The sequence below is a fragment of the Fistularia commersonii genome, chromosome 2 (assembly GCF_037954325.1).
Source record: "Fistularia commersonii isolate RoL2024-O1a breed Wild chromosome 2, RoL_Fcom_v1.0, whole genome shotgun sequence".
NCBI classification, from domain to species: domain Eukaryota; kingdom Metazoa; phylum Chordata; class Actinopteri; order Syngnathiformes; family Fistulariidae; genus Fistularia; species Fistularia commersonii.
The window spans coordinates 7799091-7811338 of NC_141285.1; the positions used below are offsets into that span (position 1 = coordinate 7799091).

General features: G+C 42.8%; 1 protein-coding gene across 2 annotated transcripts in view; it reads right to left on the minus strand.

Moving 5' to 3' along the window:
- Positions 1 to 2412: 2412 nt before the first annotated feature.
- vwc2 (von Willebrand factor C domain containing 2) overlaps positions 2413 to 12248 on the minus strand; it is a 48776-nt gene continuing 38940 nt past the window's right edge. For both annotated transcript variants that reach the window (XM_086165343.1, XM_086165350.1), the window contains one exon: positions 2413 to 3682. In XM_086165343.1, coding sequence (XP_086021469.1) covers positions 3531 to 3682 — 152 coding nt within the window. In that variant the 3' untranslated portion in view covers positions 2413 to 3530. The remainder of the gene's footprint in view (positions 3683 to 12248) is intronic.

The window sequence follows — 12248 nt, forward strand, 5'->3', positions numbered from 1 at the left end:
TTGGATTTTGGTGACAGTGATATTGTCCGTGTACACTCTAATCCGTGATTATCTGGTGCCAGATCTGGACTTATAACCGCTGTGTGTTCAATGCACCCTGGAACCCCTGGGACCCCTCCCTTCTGCACAGAGGTGTCTATATAAGTGTTTTTTAGGAGGAATCCCATCAGGCGATTGGAAACAATCCTGAATAAGATTTTGCATCATATTCACCTCCTTGAGAACCCGGGGGCCCTATGTGTATCTCCACAGGAGGATATTGAATAGAATGCTTCAGAAGTGAGAGATGACACAAGTCCTTTTCCAGACTTATGGAAACTTTTGATAAAAATGACAGAGTTGGCCAATTACTAAAAATGTATGATAAATTTCATCAGCTACAATAAAGTAATCTTAAGTTATATCATCATAAGTTATTGAAGTGCTGCTGAGTCCATTGTCCAGAATTGGCCTGAACTCTAATTAGATACATCACTTGGGAGACTGGGATCTTTTCATATGACTTTTGCCTGTCCTTGAAGCAAGACTAGTTTAGATGGCATGCAACCTGGGAATTTTATTTCAGAAAACTATCCTGTCTTAAGCACTGTCTTACACAGAGACAAAATTTTAAGTAACTGGAATATGAACCAATTACTGTAAGGCATTTGTGAATATTAATGACACGCATGACCAAGAAGGGGTTACAAGTCAACATGGTTAATTACAGTAGTTTCAGTTGCTGAAGGTAAGCAGTTAAGCTGCTTGTTAATTTGGCATCATGGAAAATGAGGGCAACGACAGATATCAAGGTATTCAGCTCTCTATAGAGCAGAAGGCAAATGAAAATGAGGTCTCAGTATTGTAACTGAGGATCAATGACATACACAGTAACATGTCCTGTCATGGAGACAGGTGAGTTAAGATTGACCAAAAACTCTAATGGATGTGTGCTACTGTTCCCCTGCGTCCCTGGGATAAATTCATTTAAGCCTTATTTACCACAATCCTGCTGGCTGACTCACAGGCACGTCTCACTGCTGGATATGCATTGTTGTCTGGCAACCCTCTGATGAAAGACTTTTGCTGTATTACTGGTGTGCACTAAAGGTAGACAGGGATTATTGCGCCAAAGCACATCATCTGCTTCCATTTATCATGGGCCACCTTCCAGTTCTCATGACCTGCAATTATTAAGTGTCATTTTGACCTGGTGGTCAATAGACCCTGAAGCTCTGCCACAGTCATACTTTCATTATTACCCAAATTTGGATGGAAGATAGGAACAAAGACGTGCTCTAAGTAAATGCTAGAAGCCACGCCGTTGCCGCAACACTGCAGAATCCAGTCTGACCATTATTAATAGTCATATATCCAGAAAAAAATTTAATGGCCTAACCATTATATTAACTTGGATTATGATGCATTTTACTCATCCAGCTGTTACACATTTGATAAGAGATTATGCCATCTCTGAAATTAGAAAAAATCAGATACACCGGATATTGAAGCATCATTTTGAAAAAAATGGAAGACCTTTTAACAACTTCCAGTAGAAATGCCTGAGTCTTAACTTATCTGCCTGATACTTAAATCTTAGTTCTCTTATTCAACTCCTCTTCCCTTTAACTTTCATTTTCTCATTCTTATTTGTTTTTTTAATCCATTGTCCCTCAAACCTTTAATAACTTTTTTAATTTTCACATTTCAGTGTAACTAATTTATCTTTGAAAATCATTTTTATCAAAAGTAAATTTTACTGGGGTGGGGCAATGTGTGAGAAAGAGTTGTAGCTGAGACACAGGCCTCTGGTACACAAAGACTAGGACCTCGGAAAATTACTGCTGTGGTGCTCTGGTGTTGCGTTGCTACTTTGGTTAGGTAAGTCAAATCCAGCATGGCACCAAACACCATGTCGATCAGTGGTAAACAACAAGCACTCCCAGTAAAATATTCTTGGTTCTATGTAAATGGATGGTTGGATGAGCTTAAGTGGGATTTAGCTGTTTTTTGTGATATGTGGTGTAGATTGAAGGAATGTCAATGACCATTGCAGAGCACAGAAGTCCTGAATGATCAGTTCTTGCTTTACCAGATTACCAGAAATATAATACAACCCATGAGAACAAGAGCCACGTGATACACAGCTATGTAATTTTTTGTTTTAATTTTTTAGTACCAGTCAATGGTAAAAAATCTAACAAAATTGTATTTGCACCAACAATTGCTTCATTCTGTTATTTTTCAATTTTATTTTTCCATTATATGATTCAAAGATGACCATTATTCAAAGGATTACAGCAAGATTCTCTAGCTAAGAGTGCTTTTTCTCTAAATTTTGAATACACATGAAACACATGATCATAATTTATATATGTTGCAATAAGTGCTGGCACTAATGATGGGCCCATTCAAGTCTGTATAATAGCTTTTTATAATCCTCACAGCTCAGACACCCATCTATGGTTTCATTTATGCCCTCACTCTGTTAGGCCACCAGTCCCACTCAAAAACTCCTTTTACCAGGTCAAAAGACTTTTTTGGTGGACTCCATGTTACCATAATATCTGTAACACTCTTGCCTGAATGCCACTGTAGTGAGATTAAGGGGATAAATTATGGCGTTATGAATGACTCCATATTACCATCAGGTTGAAAATGAAAATTTAACTTGTAAAAGAGTATTCAACAACTTAACAAACAACTGAGATTGCTTACTTACATGCTTACTTCAGTGTAAGAGCGAGAGACAGAGTGAAAGTGTGTGCGTGCGTGTGCGTGCGCACGTATGTGTTTTTGTGTGTGTGTGCGTGTGTAACATTCAGGGTTTACATGTGCCAGGAGTTCATTGAGACATTTCAGCACCATTTATTCATTCAAGTTGAATGGGACATTTTCTTTAATTGGAAGCCTGTAAATTTAAACACCACCGACTAGAGGGAAAAGTTGAAAAGTATCTTTTGAGTATTTACAGAGCACAGACTGGCGTTTTTTTAAACATGAACACACTGGGAAAAATACAAAAAAAAACCACTCTCAAATCAAGACACATCTTAAAAGAAATGGAAATCAGGAAACAGTCACAATTTCAGTCTGGTCATTGTAGACTCTGTACTTATCCTTCACAGCATATCTTTACTGACTACCAAAAAATGTGTAGCAACAGTCTAACGTCCACTTTGGTTGCTCAGTGACAGGTACCAGGATTGGTCACATGTCATGAGGTTTTTACCTCCATAGACAGCTGTGGGTTCTATACATTCTGTTGTTTTATTGACCTTTGGTCCAATACATTACTTAATAAAATACAGAGCTTTTGAAAAAGAACTAGCCCAGTGTTAATAGTATTTCTGCCATTTTTGTTTTTTTCATAAATAATTCAATACATAGATAAATAGATATTCTGTGTGTGGATTATAAATCTTCATAAAATACCTTTTTCTTCAATACAGGAGTGACTATAAATGTTGAACTATTGTCTGGCTCCTGATGTCCGGCAGCCTGGGTTGAAAGGCCAAGTTTTACATGCAGATTGTGTTGTGAGCCAGTCTTTAGCTCCATTGGCACTCGTTCTTGCTGCAGGTGGCCTGACGTTCAATCTGCCATGTGCCCTCTTCATATGTGCAGTAGCAGATTGTGCAGTCATCAATCTTCACCTCCCGGCCAGCCGGTATCACAGCTGTGTCTGCATAGCAATTTGGCCCTGGAGAATGGAATAAGAATGGAAAAAGTAGGGCAAATGACAAAACACATATTAGTATAAGGAATTTTCCTGAGGCTTTATTCAATGTACACCATAAATGAAAGGATACAAAGTCGACCTCGAATTACATCCAATTAGAATCAGTCTATAATCATTAACTAATTTTTCATTGCTGGCTATCAATGTAACCCATATATTGGTGTTGGCCGTATTTCAGCGATCACAATCTGTCACTACATGAAACCAGAGGTAGTTGAATTCTGAGCATAATAACGTCAAAACAAAAAAAAAAAAAAAAAACAACATCCTAATGCTTTTTTTATCAGTGTAACTAACTTTGGTGTGAATTTTGGCTAAATTTAATTTCTCTTATGGAAGTCATGTGACAGGAAATGTTGGCCCTTTAATTTTTAAATGGTCTTATGGTCATGTGAGATGACGTGACATAGGTAGCTCATGGCACATGATTCTTTTTTATTTTTTTAAAAACGCTTTCACGCACCAAAAATGCTGAAAAGCAAGCTCCAGTACAACTTAGCTGTGCCGGCAGCGTGCCAAGACAGGGAGCTTCTTGCATTTTAGCGACTCATATTCAGTTGAACGTGAAACAGACAGAAAACAGCACTTACACTTATTTTGCTTTCTTGTTAGGTTCTCCATCCTTGCCATCTCCATTGTTTTGTTTTGTTTTTATCAGAAATCAACATATGAACGCACAATTTCACCTAATAAAACTTATTACTGCACATAAGCTTCCTTCCTTTCTTCAATCATTCTATTGAATAACTCAACCTGTGTAGTGATCCTAGTGGCCTTTAGGTAGGTTAAATTTCTGGCGATGCAGGCAGGATTGGAGGCTGTGTGTTTATTTTTATTTTTTCCTATACTTCTGTTTTTCTGGTTTTGTTTTGGAGGTGGTTAATAGCGAGTTATAGTAGGGTGGGAAGAACACTGGTTGCACTCCCATCCGTTGTACTCAAGGACTCCATCCATCGTACTCAAGTACGCCAGGTCTCTCCTCAACATGTCTGACTCTGAAAACGTGGAGGACCGGGTCAGGTCCCTCACAATGTTGGTGAAGCAGTTGCAAGCTGATACTCAGCAGCTCCAAGGGACACCACCTTCCAGGGGCAGATGACACTGTCTGGCCCAGCCTTCGTAGGGATGTAAAGGAGTGGGCTGCTGCGTGTGTGGCATGCCAGCGAGCCAAGGTTCATCGGCACGTAAGAGCACCCCTTGAACCATTTCCTATTCCAGCCAGGCATTTTGACCATGTCCATGTCGACCTAGTGGGCCCCCTCTCCCGTTCGCAGGGCTTTACCCACCTACTCATCATCGTGGATCGGACCACTGAGTGGCTGGAGGTGGTCCCGTTGTCCTTCACTGCTGCTGCGGACATATCTCTGGCATTTCTGTCTTCTTGGGTTGTCCATTTCGGCACCCCATCAGATATTACTTCAGATAGGAGTCCGCAGTTCGTGTTGTTGCTCTGGTCGGCGTTGGCTGGGTCTTTGGGGAGGACAGTGCACCGTCTGACACCGTACCACCCTTAGGCTTACGGTCTGTGCGAGTAGTTCACCGGTCCCTAAAGGCGGTGTTGCGGGTTGTGCTCTCGGGCAACAATTGGATGGACCGTTTGCTGTGGGTCTTGCGAGAGCTACGCTCCGCTCCTAAAGAGGACCTTGAGCTGGTGCTCAGTTAGCCATTACATGTGCCAGGGGAGTTTTTGCCTGAGAGGTCTGCTCCACCTTCCTGGCTGTTTGCACCCCTAGGCTCATGTTTTCTAGGCCCTGCCCACCACTGTTTCCCACTGTCTTTCGTGCCAGCGGTGCTCATGGCGGCTCGTTTTGTGATCGTTAGGCATGACAATCACCGCTCGCCTCCGCTGCCCCCATACGATGGGTCGTGCTTGAGCCAGGCACCAAGAGTTTCATGTTAGATGTGAGCAGGAATAGGGAGCGCATCACGCTGCATCGGTTGAAGCCTGCACACAGAGTGGCAGGTGAAGATCTGTCCCCTTTCCAGGCCTGCAGTAGCACTCCCGCAAGCCCAGTGCCTCCCGTCGTCATGCCTGATGGACGTAGCAGCCATTTCGGCAGACTTATCAGGACTCCCGTGCGGGGCTAGTTGTGTTTTCTGAGTTCCTTCTGGGTGTTTGGTGGGGGGCTGCGTGGTAGACATGAAAAGGTGTGGCCTCTCACCCCACGGGACTAAGGGTTGGGGGGTGTGGTTAAGCTGGGTATACATGGGCATTCCTGGATTTTCAAGTTCTTGTTGTTGGTTGGTGTTTCAAAATTAAAGAATCAAACTCCTCCACGCCTCAACCATTATTTAATCGCTGAAACCCCACGACATTAGTTAGTGTGGGGAAAATCAGGTTATCCTTGTTGTGTAACAGCTGTGCAAACTTGTACTTTTAACTATCTTTTTCTGTCTGTCTGAAGTAAATCTATGATATGTGTCATTGACATGACATACCAATTTATCTAAGAAGAAAGTCTTAACTAGCTGACAAATATGCGCACGTGATCTTTCTCCCCTTGTCTCTATAGAAGATTGTCTATAACATCAGTTGGTGTCTAGTCTGTGGGGAGAATTGAGCTCTGATTCTGGCTGCACATGACTGCCGATCACTACTGATCATTGTTGTTGACTGTTGCTGACTATTGGTGGTTGTTCATTGTAGAGCAGGGGTCTCAAACTCAATTTACCTGGGGGCCGCTGGAGCTAGAGTCCCAGGTAAGCCCTCTGGGCTGGGCTGCATCAGCTGCATCAGCAGCATCAGCAGCCCTCTGCAGCATCAGCAGCCCTCTGGGCTGGGCTGCATCAGGTTTTCCACAAGAAAAGCTCTGATAAAACATTACACTGTTCTCAAATATTTTAAGTTTTATTTTTCTACACAAAATAAAATGAAAAAATAAACAAATCAAGAATCAAGCAAACCACATAGCTAGCTTTGACTGCTGCGTTATTCTCTTTAGTTGCTTTCTTGAAGAAATCTTGTTGCTTCAGTGAACATGTTTTAAGATTGGCATCTTGGTTAACTCTCATCTCCCTGGTATTTTGCATAGTCCTCAGCATGTCTAGTTGTGCAATGACGTTTCAAATTGTATTCCTTGTTCAACTTTCTCTGTGCAAATAAGACACGTCGGGGTGCCCCTGTGCTCCACAGAAATATTGAACTTCCCACTTTTCCTGAAATTGTCTGTGCTCATGACCAACCTTTCTCTTCACTGCAGGCTTTGAGGAAGACATGTTTGGGGCTGTGAAATGTATATAATTCCACTAGGTGTCACTGTCGCGGCGAAGTTTCAGTAATTTCCGCTGGTACCAGATCGGCTCAGGGTCCTGTGCCTTCATATGACGTCGAGCACGGCACAGTTAGTGATTGGTTGAAGGTCAGAAACCATGAAAACACTAAGTGTTTTCTGGTGCCCGTTTAACGTTTAATTAAACTAAATAAGAAGTTTAATAAAGTTTGAAAAGTTCGGCTCGTGGCTAGCATGGAGCTAACGCTAACATGGCCACACACATACAACTTGCGTGTGTGTGTGTATGTAATAGTGTTAGCTCCGTGTTAGCCCTCATCTTCCCCATTCTTGTGCATGTGTAATGTCAGGTCTGGTGCTTCGGAGCACCCAGCTCCGGTGACAGCCACACCGGCGTGTTGTTTATCTGTTTTAATATGTATTCAGCAGCACGGCAAAGGCAGCAGCGGTTTGTTTTCATCCATGGTTTAAATGTGTATTCAGGCTGGTGCTGGGCGCCGTGGGCAACATGACAGTACCGGCACGGTATAGTCTGGGTGCTTCTGAGCATGCAGCCCCCAGAATGAGACAGACATAACGATTTAGCACAGAGGCAGTGCTAACATATACAGCATCAAACTCGCGCAGGCCGCACTAACATTAAACTTTCATATTAAGTCGAGGGCCCCAAACTACCGTCCCGCGGGCCAACAAATTTGAGACCCCTGTTGTAGATAGAGGCATTATTTCAAATCACAATTCCAAGTCTTAATGTGAGACAAGAAATTAATGTCTTGGGTTGGCTGAATGTCAAATATGTGGAAAAATATATTGGACATATGTATAATAGATATAATAGTAAGGTTTTCAAGCATCACTGGCCTTATGAAGGATTCTATTAAAGCTTTACCATAGGTATTTCAAATTCCCAGCTCAGTAGTTCCATCTGTGATCCATGTCCTTGATCTTGCTATTGGTCTGTTGCTGGGCTGCCAGTATCCTTTAGAGCTACTTGCCATTGGACCTTACAATTTTCCTCTGAGAAAGTTTATAGTGGAGGCTTTACAATACCCCAATCGGTAAACCTCAAACATATAGAAAATCTTTATCATTTACTCCTTACAATAGATCATTTGGGTATTAAAATTATTTTCAAATTGTGAAAATTTAAAATATTTTCATATTGGTCTTTTCTTCCTACGCTTCTGGACTGTCCAGAAGAAGCTTAACCTGCTCTCAGGGTTGCGGGGGATGCTGGAGCCTATACCAGCAGTTATTGGGCGAGAGGCAGAACATCCTGGACTGGTCACCAGTCAATCGCAGGGCCACATATATGGACAAACAATCATTCAATTCCTCATTCGGGGTAATTTTTCCAATTTTTTCCAATTAACCTGCATGTTTTTGGACTGTGGGAGGAAACTGGAGAAACCAGAGGAAACCCACGCAGACACAGAAAGAACATGCAAACTCCACGCAGAAAGATTCCTTGTTGAAATTGAACAAGGGTCCTTCATACTGTGAGGCCAAAGCACTGCGCCACCATGCCACATGCTTCTGGTATTCTAGTGTTGTGTATGATGATCATAGCATATTTATAATACTATGAGTACAGCAGAGTTCATTTAGTTGATATTAGTGAAAATGATAAAAATATATATTATTTTGTACAAATTCATAATTCGTTTTGAGTTCTTATCAAATCAGTTCTATGAAAGATTGTCCGTTACAGACTCTTGGTAATAAGTTATTTATGCTACTGTCTGCTTTTACTATGTGGCTAACATCAACAAGTCATTTTGTTGAGTTTATGGCTTCTTTTTTAGTACCAGTACTTTTTTAGTACTTTAAGTCTCACTTTGCAACAAATGTTGTCATCAGGCCTCAGTGGTCAAATGCAGTGTTTCTAAAATGAAATCAACTTTTCAAGTACCATTTTTCAATGGAAAGATTTCTTGTCTCATGGCCTTCATTTCACAATTCTGTTGAGCATGGTCAAGGTTAATTTGATTGACAGTTCCAACAAAATGACAGCTGCTATTTATCTAACACTAAATGTATTCAAGTTAATCTTCAAGGTTTGTCACTCTAAAAAAGGAGGCTCACGGAGACCTATAACCATGCAGCACATGAATAAAATTATTGTGGCTTTCAGCTAATATGGTAAATGACCAGCACAACTGCCAAGCTCAGACATTATGCAATATAAAAACGATAAGATGTTCAGCCAGCACTTTTCTTGTCAAATCTTATGATGTACTATCATAAATTGTCATTGTCATTTTTATTTTCTATGTTTTGAGTTACAAACCCTACAAACAGAAAAGCGCTTTTCTTTTTTCCACCAGAGTGTTAGGGAGAGGTTGTCTTTAAAACAAAACACAGCCAGACAGGAGACAAGGGAGGTGTTATATATGGGAGATGGACAACAAGAAGCAACAGGACTGGGTACGGAATTAGCAATGCAGTGGTTTGTTCATGAGGATGCCATTGCAAGATCTGGTGAGGGAGTGGATTGCTGAGACATCTTATTGGCAGTGTGGTGGTGATTACGGGATTGGAGACAGTTGAGCTGGTGATTGGGGTGATTGACTGGAGGCAAGCTTGCAGTGTTGGTCCTCTCCGCACATTGCTGATGCTGGAGGGCGCTTCTCAATCGGGCAGATATACCCACATCCTCAGCAACCGTCTTTGGAGTGGGTGGGGGGTGTCACAGGGAAGGTGCATATGCAGATTGGTGAGCCGTAACAGGACCACCTCCCCCACCTGGCATGAGCCACCTGACGACCTGGATGGGTACAGCAGGATGGACCCGGTAGAACTCCCCCTGGAAACCCAGGATCCATAATGAAGGACAAGGACACAAAGCTTCGTTTCTCGGATCCGTGCTCCTCCCAGTCAACGACCATGTCTTGGAACCCGTGCCGTTGGCAGTGTACCGGCAGTAGCCACTGTGCCACCCACTGGGGGTGGCCGTCAACCATCTGTGGAGGGAGTTTACAGATGGGTGGTGACAGGGGACACAGGAATGCAGCCTCAGGGCGGCACTGGCCCGTGTGTCCCCAAGCCTGCCTTGGGGGGGCACGGAGTAGTGTCTCCCTTTGCCAGTCCCAAGCCCGAATAAATGCAGAGGGCTGTTTCAGGAAAGGCATCCCGCATAAAACTTTTGCCAAAACTAAACATGCGAGTCAACTTTAACCATATCATACCAGATCGGTCGTGGACTGGGTTAACAATGACCGCCATTGGTACTGATGACCTACAGGGCACTAGTGGAAATTGGGCTACTTTGGGTAGAAGAACAAGAACAAAAAGAAAAGGAGGAGTGCCTGTTTGGAAGCAGAGAGAGAGGAGGAAAGGAAAGAGCCTGGGACTGAGAGGCAGGGACTTTGAATAATGCGACTATGACAGGAAAAGGTAGAGAGTTGGTCGACATGATGCAGAGAAGGAAGGTGGATATACTGTGTGTCCAGGAGACCAGGTGGAAAGGTAGTAAGGCTAGAAGCTTAGGAGCAGGCTTTAAGTTGTACTATCATGGTACTGACAAGAAGAGAAATGGAGTAGGAGTTATCTTGAAGGGGGAGTTTGTTCGGAACATTCTGGAGGGTAAAAGAATGTCGGATAGACTTATGGAAATTGAAGGTGTGATGCTCAATGTTGTTAGTGGCAATGTCCCACAGGTGGGATGTGAATCTGAAGAGAAGGAGAAGTTCTGGAATGAGTTGGATGAAGTGATGCAGAATATTCCCAGAAATGAGAGAGTGGTAATTGGTGCAGACTTCAATGGACATGTTAGTTAAGGCAATAGAGGGGATGAAGAAGTGATGGGCAGATTTGGTATACAGGATAGGAATGCAGAGGAACAGATGGTGGTATATTTTGCAAAAAGGATGGGAATGGCTTTAGTGAACACCTTCTTCCAGAAAAAACAGGAACATAGGGTAACTTATAAGAGCCAAGGTAGGAGCATGCAGGCAGACTACATCCTGCATAGATGAGCTAACCTGAAAGAGATCAGTGACTGCAAAGTAGTTGTAGGCGAGAGTGTAGCCAGACAGCATAGGGTGGTGGTTTGTAGGAGGACTCTGGTGACAAGGAAGATGAAGAGGAGAGGACAAGGGCAGAGCAGAGGACAAAGTAGTGGAAGCTGAAAAGGGAGGAGTGTTGCATGGTTTTCAGGGAGGAGTTAAGAAGGGGTCTGGGTGGTCAGGGTGAGCTTCCAGATGATTGGACAACAACAGCTAGTGTTATCAGGGAGATAGGTAGAAGAGTACTTGGTGTGTCATCTGGAAGGAAAGTAAATACGGAGACTTGGTGGTGGAATGAGGAAGTGCAGGAGTATATACAGAGAAAGCGGTCAGCAAAGAAGAAGTGGGATACTGAGAGGACTGAAGAGAACGGACAGGAGTTTAGGGAGATGCGGCGAAAGTAAAGATACTGGTAGCAAAGGCAAAACAAAAGGCGTACGATGACTTGTATGCTCGGTTGGATATAAACAGAGATAAAGATGGAAAGGATGTACAACAGGTCTGGGTGTTTAAGGATAAAGAGGGAAATGTATTGACAGATGCTAGAAGAGTGATGGTAAGATGGAAAGAGTACTTTGAAGAGCTGATGAATGTGGAAAATGAAAGAGAGGCAAGGGTAGAAGAGGTGACGGTTGTAGACCACAAAGTAGCACAAAGTAGTAAAAGTGAATGGAGGACAGCATTGAAGAGGATGAAGAATGGAAAAGCAGTTGGTCCTGATGATATACCTGTGGAGATATGGAAGTGTCTAGGAGAGGCAGCGATTGATTTTCTGACTCGATTATTCAACAGGATCTTAGAGAGTGAGAAGATTCCTGAAGAATGGAGACGAAGTGTGATGGTGCCTATTTTTAAGAATAAAGGGAATGTGCAGAATTGTGGCAAATATAGAGGGATAAAGTTGATGAACCATACAATGAAGTAATGGGAATGAGTAGTGGAAACCAGACTGAGAGCAGAAGTCAGCATTTGTGAACAGCAGTATGGCTTCATGCCTAGACAGAGTACTACAGATGCAGTATTTGTGTTGAGAATGCAAACAGAGAAGTACAGAGAAGTCCAGAGAGAGCTGCATTGTGTTTTTGTAGACCTAGAAAAAGCATATGACAGGGTGCCAAGAGAGGAGCTCTGGTATTGTATGAGGAAGTCTGGAGTGGCAGAGAAGTATGTTAAAGTGGTGCAGGACATGTATGCTAGCTGTGAGACACTGGTACGGTGTGCTGTAGGGGTAACAGAGAAGTTCAAGGTGGAGGTGGGACTCCATCAGGGATCAGCTCTGAGCCCCTTCTT